The sequence below is a fragment of the Plecotus auritus genome, assembly GCF_963455305.1.
Source record: "Plecotus auritus genome assembly, chromosome: 3".
NCBI classification, from domain to species: Eukaryota; Metazoa; Chordata; class Mammalia; order Chiroptera; family Vespertilionidae; genus Plecotus; species Plecotus auritus.
Window position 1 is genome coordinate 99,590,371 of NC_137772.1, and position 22,815 is coordinate 99,613,185.

Here is a 22,815-nt window from a genome sequence, read left to right on the forward strand (position 1 = left end):
ATGTGCCTTGGTTGTGGGACCATCCCCAGTGGGGGGGGGGGGGGTGCAGGAGGCAGCTGATCGATGTTTCTCTCTCATCGATGTTTCTAGCTCTCTATCCGTCTCCCTTCCTCTCTGTAAAAATCAATAAAATATATTTTTTAAAAATTAAAAAACAACAACAAAAAATACGAATGCAGTGAGAATTGAATGAAAACAAGTTCTTTCATCCAAGGAAAGTGCTCTAGTGTTCCCATGGGAGCATGTGTACAGGTACTATTTTTCTTTTTTTTTTTTTTCACTATGTTTTTATTTATTTTAGAGAGAGGGCGGGAGAGGGAGAGAGAGAAACATTGATGGGAGAGAGAAACATTGGCTGCCTCCTGCATGCCTTCTACTGGGGATCAAGCCTGTGCACCTCAGGCATGTGCCCTGACCAGGAATCGAACCAGCAACCTCTTGGTGCATGGGATGATGTTCACCTAATTGAGCCACCCGGCCAGGGCCACAGGTACTATTTTTCATTTAGTCTAGAGCTTCACAAACTCCTTGAAACCTTTGGTTCTGATTTGGGTACTTGGATGTCATATTACTAAGAAAAAGAAGCGGGGGGGAAGGTTAAAATGCCTATTGCTAGACAACCTTTAGAATCCTTTTGTTAGGTTTCAAAAAAATTATGCTGGAATCCTGTTGGGATTGTAAAATTGGGGATGGGGGGTTGGTTAATATCTTAGTAATAGTCAGTTTTTCCAACTAGAAATACAGTTTTTCCCATTTATACAAGTCTTAATTTATAAGACTTACAAGGTTGTGTTTTTGTTGTTTTTTTCAGATTCCACATATAAGTGAATCCATATGGTATTCGTCTTTCTCTGCTTGACTTATTTCACTTAGCATAATATCCTTTAGATTTATCCATGTGGTTGCAAATGGCAAGGTTTCATTCTTTTTATTGCCGCATCATTGTCCAGTGTGTTCGTGTGTGTGTGTGTGTGTGTGTGTGTGTCTGTGTCTTTATCCATCTATCGATGGACACCTAGGTTGCTTCCATATCTTGGCTATTATAAATAACTAGAGGCCTGGTGCACGAGATTCATGCACTTGCGGGGGTGTCCCCTCGGCCTGGCCTGTGCCCTCTCGCAGTCTGGGAGCCCTCAGGGGATGTCCAGCAGTCAGACATCCTTAGCGTTGCCGTGGAGGTGGGAGAGGCTCCCATCACCGCTGCTGCGCTCGCCATCTGTGAGCCCGGCTTGTGGTTGAGCAGTGCTCCCCCTGTGGGAGCACACTGACCATTAGGGGGCAGCTCCTGCATTGAGCATATGCCCCCTGGTGGTCAGTGCACATCATAGTGACCGGTTGTTCTGCCATTCAGTTGATTTGCATAGTAGCCTTTTTTTTTTTTTAATATATTTTATTGATTTTTTTTACAGAGAGGAAGGGAGAGGGATAGAGAGTTAGAAACATCGATGAGAGAGAAACATCGATCAGCTGCCTCCTGCACACTCCCCACCGGGTATGTGCCCGCAACCAAGGTACATGCCCTTGATCAGAATCGAACCTGGGACTCTTGAGTCTGCAGGCTGACGCTCTATCCACTGAGCCAAACCGGTCAGGGCTGCATAGTAGCCTTTTATTATATAGGATGCTGCAATGAACACAGGAATGCCTATCTGTTTTTGAATTAGTGTTCTTATTTTCTTTGGATAAATACCCAGAAGTGGAATTGCTAGAATGTATGCTGTATCTATTTCTAGTTTTTTGAGGAATCTTCTTACTATTTGTCATAGGAGCTGCAATTTTCAGCTCCAAACTATGTACAAGGGTTTTCTTTTCTCCACATTCTCACCAATGCATGCTATTTGTGTACTTTTTTGTAATAGCTATTGTAATAGACTGGTGTGAGGTGATATCTGATTATGGTTTTGATTTGCATATCCCTGATGATTAGTGATGTTGAGCATCTTATATGTCTGTTGGCCGTCCATATCTCTTCTTTGGAGAAATGTCTTTTCATGTCTTCTGTTCGTTTTTCGATTGGGTTGTTTATTTCTTTTGTTATTGAGTTGTGTGACTTTTAAAAATAAATTTTGGCCCTAGCCGGTTTGGCTCAGTGAATAGAGCAGCCTACAGACTGAAGGATCCCAGGTTTGTTTCCAGTCAAGGGCAAATGCCAGGTTGTGGGCTCAATCCCTGATAGGGGGCGTGCAGAAGGCAGCTGATTAATGATTCTCTCATCATTGATGTTTCTATTTCTCTCTCCCTCTCCCTTCCTCTCTGAAATCAATAAAAATATATATATTTTGAATATCAACCCTGCAGGGATGGGGAATCTTTTTTTTGCCAAGGGCCATTTGGATATTTATAACATCATTCAAGGGCCATACAAAATTATCAACTTAAAAATTAGTCTGTTCTATTTGTCAAACATTTAATTAACTCACCCTTTATTCCTTATCAGGGCCAGACCAAATGATAAGGCCTGTGAGCCTGATGTTTCCCCCCCCTGCCTTCTTGGTTAATATCATTTGCACATAGATTCTCCCAGTCAATAGGTTTGCCTTTTTGTTTTATTGAAGGTTTTTTTCACTGTGCAGAGCTTTTTAGTTTGATGTAGTATCATTTGTTTATTTGTGCTTTTGTTTCTATTATTTGAGGGGACATGTCCAGAAAGATATTATTCAGACTGATGTCAGATAGTTTAACTTTCTATATTTTCTTCTAAGATTTTTTTGTTTTCAGGCCTTTCTTATTAGACTTTAACTCATTTTTAGTTTATTTTTGTATATGGTGTAAAAGAGTGGTCCAGTTTTGTTATTTTGCAGTTATCTGTCCAGTTCTACCAACACCACTTGTTAAAGACAGTATTGTTATTCCATTATATGTTTTTGCCTCCTTTGTCATAGATTATTTAACCATATAAGTGAGGATCTATTTCTGAGTTCTCCGTTCTGTTCCATTGATCTATTTGTCTGTTTTTGTGCCAATAATATACAGTTAGATTAAGACAGCTTTGTAGTATAGTTTGAGATCAGTGAGTGTGATACCTCCAACTTTGTTCTTATTTCTCAAGATTGCTGTGGCTATTCTAGGTCTTTTGCAGTTCCATATAAATTTTAGGATTATTTGTTCCTATTCTAAGAAGAATGACATTGGTATTTTGATTGGAATTGTCTTGAATTTGTAAATTGCTTTGAGCTTTATGATCATTTTAACAATGTTAATCCTTTCTATCAATGAGAACAGTATATCCTTTCATTTACTTGTGTCCTCTTCAGTTTCTTTCCTCAGTGTTTTATAGATTTCAGAGAAGAGGTCTTTCACCTCCTTCGTTAAATTTATTCCTAGGTATTTCTTTTTTAAAAATATATTTTTTATTGATTTCAGAGAGGAAGGGAGAGGGGGAGAGATATTGAAAATTCAATGATGGGAGAGAATCATTGGTTGGCTTCCTCCTGCATGTCCCACACTGGGGATTGAGCCCACAACCCGGGCATATGCCCCTGACCAGAATCAAACCTGGGACCCTTTGGTCCAAAGGCTGACGCTCTATCCATTGAGTCAAACCGGCTAGGGCTTTTCTTACTTTTTACTTGTGGTATACAGAGACTATTTGCTGATTTTATTCACTTGTAGATTTTAATTCTATTGTATTTATTTTCCTTAGTCTTTTAAAAAATGTCTCTGTTGCATTTCAGGTTATCTCTCATGTTTCAGTTTATTTTCAGTTTCTTATTTCATAATACATAGTTTTGAATTTTTTTCCTCTATTTAACAAAAACATCCTATATAATAAAAGGGTTATACGCAAAATGACCCTAACAGCAGAACAACCGGTTGCTATGACATGCACTGACCACCAGGGGACAGACGCTCAATGCAGGAGCTGCCCCTGGTGGTCAGTGTGCTCCCATGGGGGAGCTCAGCCACAGGCCAGGCTGACGGCTGCGAGTGCAGCGGTGGTGGCAGAAGCCTCACCTGCCTCCTCTGCAGCACTAAGGATGTCCAACTGTGGTTTAGGCCTTCTCCCTGCACGAGGAGTGGGCCTAAACCGGGGTCCCAGACTGTGAGAGGGCGCAGGCCAGGCTGAGGGACACCCCCCGCCCCTGAGTGCACGAATTTTCGTGCAGCAGGCCTCTAGTAACAAATAATGTTTGTTAGGCACTATTGTAAGCACTTTACAGATATGAACCCTTTTACTTCATTTCATATTTGTAACAGTTCAGTGAGGTAGATACTACTTCTATCCTTATTTTATAAGTTAGGAATATGTGTTACTAAGGGATTGAGTGGTTGCCTAGGGACTCATGGCTAGTGGTGAAGATTTGATCTCACTAACACTCCTTAGTGTTTTCTTGACCCATTGAGCTTAACCATCAAGCCTATGACCTATCAAGGGTAGGTAGACATGCAGCTTTTGAGGGATGAGAGTTTAACTGTCTGGGTAGTCTTGCTCTGACTTTGAGGCTGCCATCCTGTTCCCAACTATGGGCCTTTTGGATATTCTGGGGACATCTGCATGTAGTTTGGATTTTTGTCCTCAGAAGTTTCTGAAATGGGTCAAAATAATCTATATATATAAAGAGGTAATATGCAAATTAGGCCAGGACGCCATAACGGGTCAAGACCTGACAGGAGGAAGTTGCGCGCACAGGTGTGGCCTGGAGCGGAGACGGAGACGGAGACAGAGACGGGGGGGGGGGGGGGGGGGGCAGACTGGAAACGGACAGGCCCCCCAGAGCCAGAGCAGACACGGACAGAGACAGGGGGGCCGGCCCTCAGCCTCTGTGGCCGATCACAGACCCAGAGAGGAAAGGGTGGGCCCACCCACGGCCAAGTGCAGGCTCGGAGTAAAACGTTGGCAGCAAGTTCTTTCAGTATAATTGGGGCATTAGAGGCCCACAGAATGATCATTTCCTTTTCTATGACACACATAACTCTGACACACTATTTACAATTAAATAAGTTCTATATACTTAGACATTTTACAGCCCTGGAAAGTTACATATAATGATCAGCAAAGTGAGAAGATGAAAAGAATTTTTATGCTTTTAAAGATGTAACTAATTTCTGTCTAGAAGACACACCAATTCAAAAGGTGATGGTTTTATTGTCCTATAGGACATTAGCCAGATTGTATCTAATTTAGCAGTTTTACTTCAGGCTTTCATCTTTGGCCATCTCCTTTGAACAGCATTATCATCCTGCCAGTCCCTTCACTGGGTTAAACAGAACTTTTGCATCTGCTATTATGTATTTGAATAAGAATTATGTATTTAACACGTGCAAAATTTTGTTTTGACACAATAAACACAGGAAAGCACGAACTTGAATCATTGGCGTGGCTTAGGCTAATTTTCCAAATATTGTTAATAAAATTCGTGTAGGGATCTTCACAGAGCCAAGAATTCTCTCTTTCAGGCCTACATATTCAGCATCTCCAAGGAGGAGGCCTGTTATTCTGTGTTTTGTTTTCTCTTTTAATACTCACCAGAGGATATTCTTTCACTGCTTTTTGGAGAGAGTGGACTGGTGGGAGAGGGAGAGGGAGAGGGAGAAGGAGAGGAAGAGGGAGAGGGAGAGAGCCCGCTCGAGGCTGAGGGCAGGCCCTCACCGGCAGTCCCACCTCTGCATGTGAGCTGCAGAGGAAACACCTTTTCTGACCGCTCATTGGCTAAGCTCCCCAAACACCACTCGCAGTGTTCTTGGTAACTTGCCTAATAACAATCCAAGAAGGTGATCTAGGGTTTTTCTACCTCACTCCTGGAGGAAAAAATGAAGGTCCGCTGCTGGAGGGTCTAAGGCAGCCGTGGGCAAACTACGGCCCGCAGGCCGGATCCGGCCCATTCGGCTGTTCTATCTGGCCCGCGGAGCTGAAAGAGCGGAGGGTTCTCTTGCTCTCCCCTCCACTCCTTTACTTTGAATTTATATTAGTTCACACAAACGGTCCAGTTTAAGAACCCATTGTGGCCCTCGAGTCAAAAAGTTTGCCCACCCCTGGGAATGCCATATCCTGCCCTCGCTGGTTTGGCTCAGTGGATAGAGCCTCAGCCTGCCAACCGCAGGGTCCAGGTTCAGTTCTGATCAAGGGCATGTACCTGGGTTGCAGGCTCCTCCCTGGCCGGGGCCCAGGTCAGGGCTCATGCAGGAGGCAACCAATTGAAGTGTCCCTCTCACATTGATGTTTCTCTCTGTCTTTCCCTCTCTCTTCCATGCTCTCTAGAAATCAATGGAAAAATATCCTCAGGTGAGGATAAAAAAAAGAAAGAAATGTCATATCCTATGAAAGAGACATCTTGAAAATGCCAGGGCCCAATTTGTCCCCTTTCAAACTGCACCACCTTTCCACAGAGGCCTGGGCGTGTGGCATTGTAGCAGGTGCAACCCATAACTTTTGGTCTGTTTCTCCTATTTGGGTGCCCTCACCTGGCCCCGCAGTGTTTGAATTCCACCAGGTGGTCAGCGGGCTCCAGGAGGTACACCTGCAAGCCCAAGAGGGGACATTTTTCACCGTTTTTTAAAAACCTTCATTTGTGTGTCCGTGTGTGTGTGTGTGTGTGTGTGTGTGTGTGTGTGTGTGTATGTATAGATATATAGATATATAGATATATAGATATGTGTATGTATACATTTAATTTTATCCCACACATAGATTTGTGTAACCACCAGCACAGTCAAGATACAGACCTGTTTCATTTACCACTTCTCATGTAGTTCTTTTTATTCACATCCTTCACACAATTCTTTCCTACCCTGCCCTGTGCCCTGGAAACCACTAGTCTGTTTCCATTATTTTGTTATTTTGAAAATCCTATATAATAAAAAACAAACATGCAAATTGACCATACCTCCGCTACATCCACAAGCCACACCCACCAACCAGTCAGGAGCGAGTATGCAAATTAACCCAACAAATATGGCAGTGGCCATGGAGCTGGAGCAAGCAGGAGGCTTGGGTTGCCCCCAGCGATGGAGGAAGTCAAGCTGCCCACCGCCCTGGCCGGCCCTGGCCTCTGCTCAAGGCTACAAAGTTTCAATTATAGAAGATAAATAAATCCCAGATACCAGGGCCTCCGCTTGGGTCGCCGGGGTGCGTGGCTGGCCTGAAAACCACCACAGGCCCCTCGCCCAGGCCGCCCCATGCCCCAAGGGAACCCCCACCCTGATCCGGGACACCCTTCAGGGCAAACCAGCCGACCCCCATCTGTGCACCAGGCCTCTATCCTATCTAATAAAAGAGTAATATGCAAATTGACTGTCACTCCAACACACAAGATGACTGCCCCCATGTTGACACAAGATGGCCGCCACAAGATGGCCAGCAGGAGAGGGCAGTTGGGAGGGACCAGGCCTGCAAGGGAGGGCAGTTGTGGGCGATCAGGCCAGCAGGGGAGGGCAGTTGGGGGGGACCAGGCCTGCAGGAGAGGGCAGTTATGGGTGACCAGGCCTGCAGGGGAGGGCAGTTAGGGGTGACCAGGCCTGCAGGGGAGGGCAGTTGGGGGGGGGGCCAGGCCTGCAGGGGAGGGCAGTTAGGGGCAAACAGGCTGGCCGGGGAGCAGTTAGGCATCAATCAGGCTGGCAGGGGAGTGGTTAGGGGGTGATCAGGCTGGCAGGCAGAAGTGGTTAGGGGCAATCAGGAAGGCAGGCAGGCGAGCAGTTGGGAGCCAGCAGTCCTGGATTGTGAGAAGGATGTCCAACTGCCCGTTTAGGCCCAATCCTACCGGGATCGGGCCTAAACGGGCATTTGGACATCCCTCGAGGGGTCCCAGATTGGTGACGGTGCAGGCTGGGCTGAGGGACACACACACCGACACACACACACACACACACACACACACACACACCCGTGCACTAATTTCGTGCACCGGGCCTCTAGTGTTATGTAAATGGAATTACACTCTATGCAGTATTTTGAGAACCACTTTTTTATTAGACAAATGGTCTTTGAAGTCTGCCCATGTTTTTGCATATACCAGTAGTTCATCCATTTTATTGCTGAGTTGTATTCCATTGTTTGGATGTACCAGATTTCATTCAGACACTCATCCTTTGAAGGTCTTTTGGGTGTTTTCAATATTTTGCTCTTACTAATAAAGCTACTATGAACATTAATGTATCAGTTTTACATGACCATAAGTTTTCCCTTTGAACACTATTTTAAAAATATGTTTTCATTGATTTCAGAGAGAAAGGGAGAAGGAGAGATAGAAACATCAATGATGAGAGGGAATCATTGATAGGCTGCCTCCTACATGCCCCCCACTGGGGACCGAGCCCGCAACCCGGGCATGTGCCCTTGACCAGAATCGGACCCAGGACCTTTCAGTCCACAGGCTGATGCTCCATCCACTGAGCCAAACCGGACAGGCTGAACACTATTAATTTATCAAACAAGTGTTCTTTGAGCCCTTCTTTACTTTTTGTGCAACAGGATATTCCAGGATTATTATCTTTTACTTTCCTACAATTCTGCAGTTAGCTTTTGCACCAAGGGACCCTGGTTCCTTTAATGGAAAGTGGTAATTAGAAACCAAGATATGCATTCTATCTGTGCTTGTTGCTGCTAATGTGTTATTTTTCCCAAGCCTTTTCAGTGCACAGAGCCTAGAAGAAAAGAGAGAGAGCTCAGGTGGTGTTGCTCAGTGGTTGAGTGTCAACCTATGTACCAGGAGGTCACCGTTTGATTCCCGGTCAGGGCACATGTCCGGGTTGCAGGCTTGATTCCCAGTAGGGGGCATGCAGGTGGCAGCTGATCAATGATTCTCTCTCATCATTGGTATTTCTCTCCCTCTCCCTTTCTCTCTGAAATCAATAAAAATATATTTTTTTAAAAAAAGGAGAGAACGTGATAAAGAGTGTGTGTTTACATACATAAAAATACACCTATATTTTTTATCTATGCCTATCTCTCTTTTAAAATCTCTGAATTTATACTGGTACCTCTAATTTCACTCTAGTACCACTAAATTCATTCTAGTTCTTTCCCTTTCCATATTTGAAATTCTTTTAGCCAACATTGCTCATATAGACATATACTTATGGTATTATTTTCCTGTCTGTAGACCATGGTTTCTTAACGTCACTATTGACATTTTGGGCCATATGATTGGAAGGGTAAGGGTGGGAGAAGGCTGTCCTGTGCATTGTAGACTCAGATGCCAATTAGTGACCATTAGTTGTGACAACCAAAAATGCCCCTAGATATTGCCACATGTCCCCAGTGGGACAAACTGCCTTATTGAGACCACTACTGTAGATTCTAATTCCACATGTTTTATTCCTTGAGCCTGAAGAACTCCCTTTAGCATTTTCTCTTGATGTGGTCTGCTAGTTATGAATTTTGCCTCCATTTGTCTGAAAATATCTTAATTTTATATTTTTAAATATATTTTCACTGGGTATAGAAATCTGGCTTGATATATATATATATATATATATATATATATATATATATATATATATATACATACACACACACACACACACACACACACACATACACACACGTATATATATATATATATATTTTATCTCTTCAAATATTTTTTTCTGCTACATTCTCCTCCCCGTCTCCTTCTAATTTCACATATTGTTAGATGACTTTATATTGTCTAATAAGTCACTGAAGTGGGTTTTTTTTTAAAAAATATATTTTATTGATTTTTTACAGAGAGGAAGAGAGAGGGATAGAGAGTTAGAAACATCGATGAGAGAGAGACATCGATCAGCTGCCTCCTGCACGCCCCCTACTGGGCATGTGCCCGCAACCCAGGTACATGCCCTTGACCGGAATCGAACCCGGGACCCTTCAGTCCGCAGGCCGACGCTCTATCCACTGAGCCAAACCGGTTAGGGCGAAGTGGGTTTTTTAATCATTTTCAGATTGGATGACTTCAGGATCTGACCTATCTCCAATTTGTTGTTAAGCCCACCCATAAATTTTTCATTTCAGATATTGTGGTATTTAAAAACAAATACCTTTTTTTGATTTTCTAATTGGTTCATTTTTACAGTTTTATTTTCTGCTGAGATTACTTATCTGATGCTTTATTATGATCATACTTTCCTTTAAATCCTTAAACATTTTTAAAATGTTTCATAGCCCTCTGATAATTCCAAATCTGTCATCTTGGATTGGGTACTCTTGATTGCTTTTTCTCTCTACTCTTAGTCACATTTTCCTGTTTCTTCACAAATGTAATATTTTTCATGGTATATTGGATATTTTTGGAGTTATAGTGTAGAGATTTTGAATTCCGTTATCTTTCTCTGAAAGAATGTTGTTGTTTTTATATTAGTAGTTAACTTAGCTGAACTCCAAATTGTCTCTTGTGTTGGGCAGCAGCTAAAACTGCTCAGTGTTTTCAGCTTCTGTTGTTCAGGAACTGCAAGGAGGATGTTATAATTAGTTGGATTGGAGCAAAGAATGGGTTAGAATACTGAAAGATGAAGTTTGAGAGGTGACCTTCATATGAGCCTTTTTGTAGAGCACTGGAGGTTTAAAGACTGATTAGAGTGGATTAAAGAAAGGAAGGCAGAAGAAAAATTTGATACAATGAATTTAATCACAGGGGTTGGGAGATAATAAAATTTTGGGCTTTGTGGGGCACATATGGTCACAGTTGCTGCTGCTTTTCTTCTTGTTCTTCTTCCTTTGTTCTTTCCCCTTTATTCTTCCCAACCTATTAAAAATGTAAAACCCATTATTAGTTTACAGGACATAAAAAAATAGGCGTAGGCTGAATCTGGCCCTTGGCCAGTTTCCTGATCCCTGGTTTAAACAGACAACTTTCTTCATGAGTTTTGCTGTATAGAAAGAGAAGAGTAAGGGGGATATAATGGTTAAAATACTTTTTATTAGTTGGAGGAAAGAACTGCATTTTTTTTTGCAAGTCAGTTTGATTTAGCCAATAGAAAAGGGGAGGATTTATAATGTAGGAAAAACAGAATTGCTGGAACAATGTCATTGAGTGGGTGAGAGGGAATGGAATTGAGGGCCCAAGTGAAGGGTTTAGCTAGGAGCATCAATAATTTTAAAAATATTTAAATGTTTTTCAGGGATTTCCCCTCCCCACTTCTTTATCTGTTGCCTAGGAGAGATTTAGAACCAGTAACAGGTAGCACTTCAGTTTCAATTCCCAAATTCTCTTTTTCAAGAAACAGTTTGAATTAATTGTGAACATAAATTGAAATACTTTCAATAAAGTAACAAAATGTGTTTTTCCCCTAAAATGAAGAATGTTTGATTATTGAATAGTTTGTTGCATCTATCTTGAAATTAAGGTCATTTTCTTTTCTTTTTTTTTTTCTTCAAAGTGCTGTGTATGGATGCGAAGATCAATTTTGATTCTAATTCAGCTTATCGCCAGAAGAAAATCTTTGATCTGCAGGACTGGACTCAGGAAGATGAAAGGGACAAAGATGCAGCTAAGGCAGATATCAACTACATTGGCCTAGATGGGAATATAGGCTGTCTAGGTACCATGTGTTTTTATGTAAGAGTTGGATTGGCTAAGCTTAATTTATTTTCTTTGTGTTTGTTGCTTATACAAATCATTTTCCTCTCTTGATAGTAAACGGTGCTGGTTTGGCTATGGCTACAATGGATATAATAAAACTTCATGGAGGGACTCCAGCCAACTTTCTTGATGTTGGTGGTGGTGCCACAGTCCATCAAGTAACAGAAGCGTTTAAGCTTATCACTTCAGATAAAAAGGTAAGGGCAGGGCTTATGTTTTAGAATATGAATGGTGAGAAGTAACTTGATTAATTAGCAAATGTGATTGTTGCACTATTGAGCATTAAAATTTTAAAGTCTTCCATTATTTGAAAACAATGCAATAACAATTACAGAAAAAGATAAAATTTCCCATTTTGATTTAGAAAACAAGATGAAGAAATGCTAGATTATGTTAGATAATATTTTAAATAGTAGTGTTTTGATATGGGAGCACATGACTATGGAAAATATTATGAAGATGTTAGTTGACCACAGAAGCCCAAAAATCTGATAAGTCTGTAAAGTTAAAAAGATGAAAATAAAAAAATATTCTTAAATTTTATCCAGAGATAACTTTTGTTGCTATTGATTTGATCTGTTTTCTTTAAGACTTTTTAATGATTTCACATACACACACTCACACATACTGCTTATTAAGATACTAGAGGCCCGATGCACGAAAATTTGTGCAAGAGTAGGCCTTCCTTCCCCCGGCTGCCGGCACCGGCTTCCGTCTGGCACTCGGGACCCGGGCTGCTTCCCCCCTCCAGTCGCCCACAGGCACCCAGGACCCAGGCTGGCTTCCCTCCGGCCCTGGCTTTGTCAGGAAGGAAGTCTGGAATGACATCCGGAAGACATCCAGTCTAATTAGCACATTACCCTTTTATTATTATAGATAATTTACATAGTTCAGCCATTCATGTATATGTCTTTTAATGTACATATTTTGAGTCTTTTATTTTTGCTGACATGAGTACTTTTTGCGTTTACTAAGGTACTCTTCTAAAACAGCTATTTTAATGTTTGCATATCTGTCATATGCAGATATGCCTTAATGTAGACTTATGAATTTATAAGTGATTATTATCAGTATACAAGGGATGTGAAGCATCATTATCCAAAAGACATATTATAAGTCACCAGATATTTTTTAAGCAGTATAGCTACTATGTGGCCAATGTGGGTTTTAAGGCTTATGGAAAAATAAGATAATGGCCTCCCTGGAACTAGTCTTACTGAATTAAGACTGAGAATTCCTCATTGATAGGGATCATATCTTACTTATTGTTGCCTCTGGCAGTGGTTGGCATAATGCACAGTACATGTATAGGTCATTAATAAATACTTATTGATGATGTTGACCGTGTACATTTTTGTTGTGTTAGACTCTAGAATTGTTTGAAAAATTATTTTACTGCTTTTTCACTTTGAGCTTATAGACTTATTTGCCATCTTCAGTTTTATAAAAAGAATTAAACTAAAATGAGACACAAACTGCTTCTCCTTATTGAATAATATTTTTTAAAAAGTAAACAAATTTTATTGGAACTATATTTGTATAGCTTCTTTTGGCATAAACTCTAAAAGTGGAGTATTAGGTAATTATCTAACTGTTGAGTCCTTTTGAAGGTGAACTGGAATTTTTGTTATATTTTTAAGCGTGGCTTTTAGGGCCTAGGTATAAGAATGGATAAATGCATATGAAGAATTCCAGTGTTAGGGACTGACATTAAGAGCACTGGAGTTGGAAACAGGCCCGTAGCCCAGGGAGACAATGTGGATAGCATTGAAGTAGCTGTATACATATTAATATCTCTGTGGACACTGTGCTTGGATTTGGGAATACATGGTCCCTTCCCTGAAGGCATTTATAGTCTGGCTGGGGTGATACTGAATGCAGTGTTGTGGAAGAATACAAGACAATAACTGGGAGAATCACAATGGTGTTCACTGAATGGATGATACCTTGAGCTATCTCGAGAATTGAGTAAGTTATTTAAAGGCATGGAGTTTAGAGACAGCCACTATGTTCATGGAATAAGATGCTTATGTATAAGAATAGCATTTTGGGGGGATGAATGATAAGACGTAATGTTAAGTCCATATTGTGAAAACCCCTGTACCTATAGTTAAGGAGTTTGGAATTTAACCCCTCTACTCCAGCATGCATATGTGTGTGTGTGTGTGTGTGTGTGTGTGTGTATTCCTTACCTTTTTATTTTCTAAAAAAGGGTAACTTTGCTAGTAGAGTGTGAAATGTAGAGTGCAGAGGCACTGGTAAGATAGATCAATTTGGTTGTTATCCTCATTGATAAAAAAGACAAAGAGGTCCTGGCAAAGGTAGTGTCAGTAAGAATAAAGCAAATATATTTAGAGGCATTTCTGAGATATAATCATTAAATTTATTTCTCTTCTTTTTTGGGTAGCTGGGGGGGGGGGGGGTGGCATGGAGAGAGCTTAGTTAGATTAACCAACCAGGGGTTGGTGGACTTTTGGCTGGAGAGAATCATCGGGTGGTGATGATGCCCTTTGTGCCATCAGAGGCAAAATGGAGAAATATGTATTTCTGAATGTGTTAATTTTGCACTGTGGGGACTATTTCTAGTTGATGGTTATAAAGATGTATTTTCTCTAATGGTTAGATATATATTTGAGAGTCCTCAGTATATTGAGAAAAGTTGAAGTGTTAGGAGTTGGTGAGATGACTCAAATGAGTGAGATGAGGAAACCAAGAATGGAACCTAGCTCTTCACCTACCCCTCTCCTCCGTGTTGAAGGATTGAATAAAGCAGGAGAGATAAAATCTATATATATAAAACCCTAATATGCAAATAAACTGAACGGCGGAACAACCGGTCGCTATGACGTGTGCTGACCACCGAGGGTGCGTGTGGAACATGGCGGGTGCCGGCCGCAGCGGGATGGTGGAGCAGGTCAGCGGGGGCACCAGACCAAGGCGGGGTGCTGGTCGCTGTCATCGTGGCGAGCCTCTGGTGGTTACTGAAAATTATTTGTTCCCATGTGCCGCAGTCCCGCCCGGTGCTCGCACCTGCTGCTGGCACCCGGTGCCAGCCCCTATTGCTCGGTGCCATTAGCAGGTGCGAGTGGCAGCTGCCAGCCCCGATCACCTCTGAGGGCTTCTCCACCTCCCCCTGCTCCTGAGGGGCAATCGGGGCAGCAGTTGCCACTCGCATCCACTGATGGCGCCGGTCCCACTCACACCCGCTGCTGACACTGGCCCCAATCGCTCTGCACCATCAGCGGGTGCGAGTGGGGCTGGTGCTGTCAGCACATGGGAGTGGGGGCAATGGGAGCAGGGCTGCCGGCAGAGAGGGGACCTGGGGCTGCAGCAGCAGGGGCCGGGTGAGGGTGTGGTGGATGGGCCGAAACTTGCCCCTGTGCTCACTGCAGCCTCGTGGCCCACAGTTTCTTTCAAGGTGCATGAATTCGTGCACTGGGCCCCTAGTAGAATAATAAGAGAAAGAGAACAAACTGACAGAGATAGTTGCAGATCAGGTGAGAGTGGTGACATTAAAGGCCTGGATGAAGAGTTTTGAGAATTAAGTGGATGGGCAACAGTGTCAAATGTTGTAGGAGCAATCAAGTACAGTAAGTACTAAACAAAATTATTAGGAACCTTAGTAAGAATAGTAGAGGAGAGGGGACCAGCTTCCCGTCAGGCTGTAATGGATTGAGTTGAGATACTTTTTCAGGGCCTTTTTTATGAAGGCACAGAAGGACATAGTGCTAGCAGTTGAATGGAAGTAGGGTTGAAGAGAACTGTGTGGTATATGTTTGCTTGCATGGGAGACTAAGAAGATGAGCTGTATCTAGCTGCATGGAGATGTGTATTGGAGAAAGGAGGCTCATGAAGAGTGAAAGGGAAGAAACAGATTATTAAGGAAAGAATTGCTGATGAAACATTATTATACTGCTCTTTGATTTATGCTATGTTACAGGATGGTTTTTTGCTGTTTTGCTTTCCTTTAAAGTTGGAATGGATAAGTTAATAGGATAGAAACATCCAAGAATGCATTAATTGAATTGGGGTGGCAGAGGTAGACTTTGTATGAGAGAATTGGGCATGCACATGGCATTATCATTGAATTGCTCAGCCATAGGTTCCAGGCTCTCTAGCAGGGGTGGGGAATGTCTGGCCCGAGGACCGTATAAGGCTTGCGAAATTGTTTGGTCTGGCCCTGCTAAGGTATAAGGGGTGTGTTAATTAAATGTTTGACCAAATATAGCACGCTAATTTTTAAGTTAATTTAGTATGGCCCTCGAATGATGTTATAAATATCCAAATGGCCCTTGGCAGAAAAAAGGTTCCCCACCCCTGCTATAGTGAAGAAAGTCATGTTGGTAGAGAGCTGATACATCCAGTGATTAGAAAGGGGTTGAGGGACCAGAGGCTTTTAAGAGGAAAAGATTGGGTTTGATAGAGTTAGTGATAAAAGGAATTAGTAGTGAAAGAGGAGGCTGTACAGAAAGTGGGATTTACACATTCGATATTGTAGAGATTCTCTTTCTGGTCAAGGGTTTGTCCTTGGTAATAATTAATTGAAATGGACTGGAGGTAACAGTAACTTTAAGGCTAGGGTGTTAGATGATGCCCTGTGGTGCATAATGTAGTTATCTAGAATGAGGTGGGAGGAAGAGAGCTAAGAAGGTGCCAGAGTCCACTATAAATTCTAGTCCATTATAATTTCTAGAAATAATAGTGGTAAATATGAGGAATGTGTAGTATACCTCAGGGTGTCTCAACCTTTTTCATGTCATGGCATTCACAGAACGTATTTCAGTGGGGCCTAGAAGGTAGATGGAGAAGGTTGCTTGTGGTCAGAGGCCACTAGCCCAGAGGTGACAGCTGTCCTAGAACCTTCCTAGCTTCCTAAGGGTTGAGGGGAACAATATTTTGGTGTCTATAAGTTATTTATATTGCACTGGCTGAGAAACTCTGGTGTAGGTGAATGAATTACATCAGAGTAAAGTACATTAAAAAATGAAAAGTAGCCTGGCCAGTGTGGCTCAGTGGTTGAGCATAATCCTATGAACCAGGAGGTCATGGTTAAATTCCCCTCCCAGTTACAGGCTGGATCTCCGGTGTGCAAGAGGCAGCCAATCAATGATTCTCTCTCATCATTGATGTTTCTCTCTCTCTCTCCCTCCCCCTCCCTCTCTCCCCCTCCCCCCCCCTTCCCTCCCTCCCTCTCTGAAATCAATACAAATATTTTTTTAAAAGTGAAAAATATTTTTTATAAATGATAGAACAACAATGATTCAGATTATTGGTGTGATGATGAAAAAATACTGACCCAAACAGACCGTGAGGTGTGGATATGATGCGTAGCTAGTAGTGGGTATACAGAAATTCAGTGATTTTTGAAGGCCTGGTTAAAGAGTTCGTTGAATTGGTGGGGCTAAGTGAAGAAGAGATGATAGTCAATGAACATAAATTGGAGCTCTTGTATGTGACGTCTTACAGCATGATCTGGGATATCATGTTGGTGAATGGCTATGTTTAATAGGAAGCAAGTAAAGGAATCAGGTCTTATTCATATGAGACAGAAGAGAAGAGAATATGAGCCAGGTGTTGGAATTACCCGAAGAGGGGAAATTAAGTTCTGGTGTGTGGTGGACTGCACAGACTTCAGTGATGGCCGTTTTGTCTGAAAATGGTTCCATGGAATTAAATTTCATCATAAGGTATACATACTAATATTTTCTTGGGAAGGAAGGACACATACTCATTTCTTTAAAATTTTAATCGACCGAAAACATTCTGTTCACAGGTACTGGCTATTCTGGTCAACATTTTTGGAGGAATCATGAGGTGTGATGTTATTGCACAGGGTATAGTCATGGCCGTAAAGGATTTGGAAATTAAAATACCTATTGTGGTACGGTTACAAGGTGAGTGTAACAGATATCTTGCAATTGTTTTATGAACCCTAATTGCTTAAAAGTTCATGATTCTGCTGTAGGCGGTGGGAATGGCACCAGGTGACAGACCGGTCGGGTCGGACCAGACCTGAGTGCAGCAACCTCCATACTTGAGTTCTGGCTGGGGAAGAATTCAGAGCCAAAACTCAAGCTATAAGAGAACATTTAGTTATAAAATCACAGAGATAGAAGTAATATTTTTAGAAGAAATGAGCTGAGGAAATGAGTTATAGAGGTAAATTAAGGAAGGGCCCTTGGAGCTTGGAAGTGGGGAAGCAAATGGGAAGGTGCTTGGGTGAGGGAGAAGGGAAAGGTGCAGGCATGCTCCTGGGAGGGAGAGCGCTCTGGGTCCTCTGTCTTAAGGGTTTTAAGGGTGTCGATTTTAGGGGAGGTCCCAGGGGAAGATCTTAATGAATATTTAGCACTTTTCCAGGTGTGTTCTTTCAGGGTTGGGGTCGCCACTGATTGATTGGTTGGTGCCAGGGCAGGGGTCATTATCCAATGCAGCTGGTCCTGAGATCAGCTTGTCTGGTTTTGCTGCTTTTCTGGGCTTGGAGCTGAAATACAACTGAGGCCTGGATATTATCTAGGGAGGAAAGGTCAGTGTGTCCAAACTGCATGACCATTGATATGCTAAGGGAGGAAAGGTTCCTCTGGGGGTGAGGTCCCACCTTACAATTGTCCTTTACACCTGGGGCTTTCCTTCCTGGTGACCTTCTGTACCTGGCCCATCTTCCTTGCTCTGCTCATGTCTGTCTAACTGTCTACCACAATTCCAAGGAGTTTAAAATTATTTTAAAATATAGTTATCAAATAGCTGTATCTTTTAAATGAAAGGGTTAATATAAGAAACATTCAAACCTGTGAAGAATTTTTGTGAGTTTATTTGAGCCAAACTGTCAACAAATGCTGGGAAGCAGAATCTCAATGGATTGAGTTAATGCTCAGGAGAATAGCAGTTTTGCACCTTATTTTATACATTACAATAAAGGAGGTGATTGATGTAAGTGGGTTATTGTGAAATCCATTGCTGATAGATTAGGGAGGCAGGAGAAGGCAAAGCAGGAAAACCTCTAGGATTGGAATAAGAGTGAAATGATACCGTGTTTCCCCGAAAATAAGACAGTGTCTTATATTAATTTTTGCCCCCAAAGACACGCTAGGTCTTATTTTCAGGGGATGTCTTATTTTTCCATGAAGAAGAATACGGTACACATTTATTGTTAAATGAAAATAAAGGAAATTTATTACCTGTATACGGTACGGTAGTACGGTAGTTGTCAACACAAACCAGACAAACTGTGAATCCTACAGTATCAAGAATTTACTCATTTATTCAATGACAATCATGTCATCATCTTCTGGAACATCATCATAACAATCCAATTCCTGAATTTCCTGGTGAATTTCTTGTGACTCCATTTCTTTCAGAATCAGTGGACCAAATCTCTCATGTTTAGCAACAGCACTGTCTTTAAATGAGTACTTCTTGTCAAGATAGCCTGCTCGCAGTGCATTTGCAATGCAACTGTCAGTGATTTTCTCCCATGAATTCTTCACCCAAGTCACAACTCCTTGCAGTTTAGGTTTCACAAAGTTTCCACGCTGATTTCTCTCCATTCTATTTTCAATGTAGTCATTAATTTCCATGCACAAATTGTCTTTGAATGGCTTGTTTATTGCAATATCAAGAGTCTGGAGATAGGCCGTCATTCCTGCGGGAATCATTATCTGATCTATTTTTCTTTTGTGAAGAAATGTCTTCATGTCTTTAGCGCGGTGAGTGCTGGCTGCATCCCAGACTAGCAGACCTCTTTGGCTCCCTCGCATAACAAGCGGCAGCATTAAATCGACCCACTTCCTTATAACTGCTTGTGTGGCCCAGGCTTTTTCAGTTTCAAGAATAAAAACGCCCAAAACACGTTCAATCTTTTCCTTCTTGCCCTTAGAAATGATTAAAGGTGGGATTTTAGTGCCATCCAGATGAATTGCCAAAATACAGGAAACACGTGCACTTTCGTAAGCAGTGGAGGGAATGTACGCCAAGGAGGCACCCCGCTGTTCAATTGTTGTTTGAGATGATTGGCCCATAAACACTGCAGTTTCATCCATAGCAATCATGTTGGAAAGATTGTATTTAGAGAAGTCAGCATCATCAATAAAGGACTTGAATGCAAGTGCTTGCTTAATAACTTGAGTATCTTCCACCCTAAACAATGTTGTAGATCTTCTTAAAGACAGTTCACTTCGCTGAAGGAAATTATCCAGCCAGTGTTGTGATGCTTTGAAGTCTTCGGGGGCTATGCCAAACTGTGGTGCCATTGCAAGGGCAAATTCTTGAATCTGAGCCCTATTCACAACCAAAGCCTTTGCTTTCCTGTCAACAACCCATTCACATATCAGGTCTTCCAGCTCAGAAAATAATGGTTGCCGACCTGATCCACACTTGCGCTTTTTAGCATTTCCCTTGTCCACTTGTTCAATGAGGTTACCATACTCTGCTCGTCATTTTCGGACCAATCGGATACTCAACATCTTCTCTTTGCAGAAAGCAGTAAGATTTTGGCCCCAAGAGTCTTCCACAATTCCTTTCTTGTACTCCACGGAGTAGCTTTTTCTTTTTGCGCTCAATTCTAGGGGTAAAAAAAAAAGGAATTGGGGTATCAAGGTGGGGGTAGGGGGATCACTCAAAATCACACAGGGGGGATCAGAGGGGGGAATCAAAATGGCACAGGAGAATCAGAGGGGGGATTACCATTTTAGTAACCCCTTTTGATCCTCCTGTGTCATTTTGATTGTCCCCTCTGATCCTCCTGTGTCATTTTGATTGCCCCCTCTGATCCTCCTGTGTCATTTTAAGTGATCCCCCTCCCCCCACCCCTGTGCCACTGAACACCTTCACCAGACATCCCCCCTACCCCTTTATCAGACATTTACCCCCTGGGGCCTGCCTGGGGACTGTCACTGGGCTTGCTGGGGCCTGGATCTGGGCTGGAGCAGGGTCTGCCACTGACTGAGAACCTTCAGTCATCATGAAGGCGGCCGCGAGCATCAGGTAGTGTCACCAGAGACAGACCAACACTCACCACCTTCGCCGCGTCCCGTCCGCTCTAATCCTCCTGTTCTTCTACACGCATCTGCGAAAGTCTCCTCCTCTCTCCCGCCCCGCGCTCACCGCTCACTCCGACCTCCGCTCCGCCTCCACACAGCAGTGACGTCAGGACTCCGCGTAACGTCACTGGTTGCTAGATGCCAGTCGGGGTGGCCCTAGCGACCAGTTTACAGTAAATTAATTTTCATTCTGAGACAGAGCCTGGGGGCCTTATTTTCGGGGGATGCCTTATATTTCACTCAGAAGGAAACCTGTAAGTAGGTCTTATTTTTGGAGGATGTCTTATTTTCAGGGAAACACGGTAGACACTTCTTTTACTTAGATGAGTGCAGGATAGTTAACAGTCAAAATTAACATGATAATGATAACAATGATAATGAAGGTATTTGTGGTCTCAACTCTGTACTTTGAGGGCTCTGAAAAAGGGAAATTACTTTGTTTTTGCAAAGGCATAGTATCTTAGATGTCAAAAGACAAATGGACAGGCTTAGTTAATGTGAAGATTAACTTTTGTTAAGGAAAAATACTGCCTTAGGACATGACTACACACCATAAACTGCTTTTAGTTTTTAAAAGTTTTAATTTTAGAGCATGCTTTGTAGTTACTTTAGGTCTCTGAGTTTGCAAGGCCATCACGCAGGCCTCCTCTGAGCTAGAGTCACGTTAGCATGTGGCCCCTTTTTGTCCACAAAACTGTTATGTAATAGGAAATTTTTAAAACATGGTATTAAAAACTTTCTAGCATTGGGGCAAAATTGCTCACAGTTTTGGTTCGTATGATCTGATACATTATTTGTTGTGCTTTGTCATGAATTCTGAATTGCCATTGATAAGGTATGGCATGGTACTTCATGAGGTAACTAGGTTTTTACATACAGTATTTTCTTGGTTAGAGCATGTATTATATTAAATAATGAACTATTCTTATGAAATTACTTGTGTATGATTTTGTGTCAATATTTAAAACATCTTTATATTTGCATATCTCATTTTAGGTACACGAGTGGATGATGCTAAGGCACTGATAACTGACAGTGGACTTAAAATTCTTGCTTGTGATGACTTGGATGAAGCTGCTAAAATGGTAAACAGGCTATGTTAATCTAAGAACAAATTTGCTAAGTGTATAAAGGACGTATAAATGTTCCCGGTTGGGGTTATCGGCTGGTTCCTGAGTTCTTCTCATTGACAAAGAAAAGATTTTAAGGTCAACAATGATGAAAGTAAAGCAAAGTGGGGTTTATTGAAGATACACTCCAAGCGAGGAGTGGGTCATCCATCTGAGAGAGATAATGGCCCTGAACTCCTGGGTTTAAATGAGGGATTTTCTGGGTAGAGACTCATTTGCATTCAGGGATGATTAACAAACGGGTTATATAACTATATTTCTTCTGCACATGCCCTCACCCGTAATGCATACAGAAAACCCCCGGGGGAGTGGGTGTCAAAAACCACAATGCAAATTTTATTATAATTAGTTCAGGGCCCTAGTAAGGTTGCATTGGCATTGAAGTCATGTTTTCCTCTGAGCTTGCCCCAAGAACCGGCTGGGTCTGAACCTGCCCACTGGTGGACTGCTGGCTGGGTTCACCCATAAAGAGGAGGTCTGAAGGCAGTGTTGGCCCATCCCTGTTCAGAACCCCAGGGCAGGCCTCACCCCAGCCGCTCATGTCTAACTTCCTATCTAACATAAACATTTAGATTCTAAAATGAACCAGCTAATATCACTAAAAATGTACTTCAGATAAATAATAGTATTTGCTTTCTATCACTTAGTAATAGAAAATAAAGTACTATCTCTTAGACCCAAACTCCTATCCCAATATTGTAAATTGAGATTGTGTATTTTAAAAAAACACACAACTTATTTAGATGTGGTTTTCATTTATTTAGATGTGATTATACCTATTACCCATCTTAATTATCATCAATCTTATTTCATTTGTATTGTTACCTACTTTCTTCCTTGCCCATCATTATTTTGAAGCAAACCCCAGACATTATATCGTTTCATGCATGTCATCATCTATCCTATCTAATAAAGAGGGAATATGCTAATTGACCATCACTCCATCACAAAGATGGCTGCACCTACAGCTGAGACCAAGTTCCCATAAGGAGCCTAATGAGCAATCAGCAGGGACCTGAGGCTACGCCCTCCCCCGCCCCCATGGGGCTTGACAGGGGACCTCAGGCTGTGTCCCCCACCCAGCAGGGCTTGACAGGGGATCTCAGGCTGTGTCCCCCACCCGGCAGGGCTTGACAGGGGACCTCAAGGTGCGCT

General features: G+C 42.2%; 1 protein-coding gene across 1 annotated transcript in view; it reads left to right on the plus strand.

Moving 5' to 3' along the window:
* The window catches only part of SUCLA2 (succinate-CoA ligase ADP-forming subunit beta), an 86,538-nt gene that overhangs the window by 58,012 nt on the left and 5,711 nt on the right, over positions 1-22,815 (plus strand). Inside the window, exons 7-10 of the mRNA XM_080661307.1 lie at positions 11,293-11,454; positions 11,550-11,692; positions 17,269-17,389; positions 21,527-21,615. Of these exons, the coding sequence (XP_080517433.1) occupies positions 11,293-11,454; positions 11,550-11,692; positions 17,269-17,389; positions 21,527-21,615 (515 nt within the window). The remainder of the gene's footprint in view (positions 1-11,292; positions 11,455-11,549; positions 11,693-17,268; positions 17,390-21,526; positions 21,616-22,815) is intronic.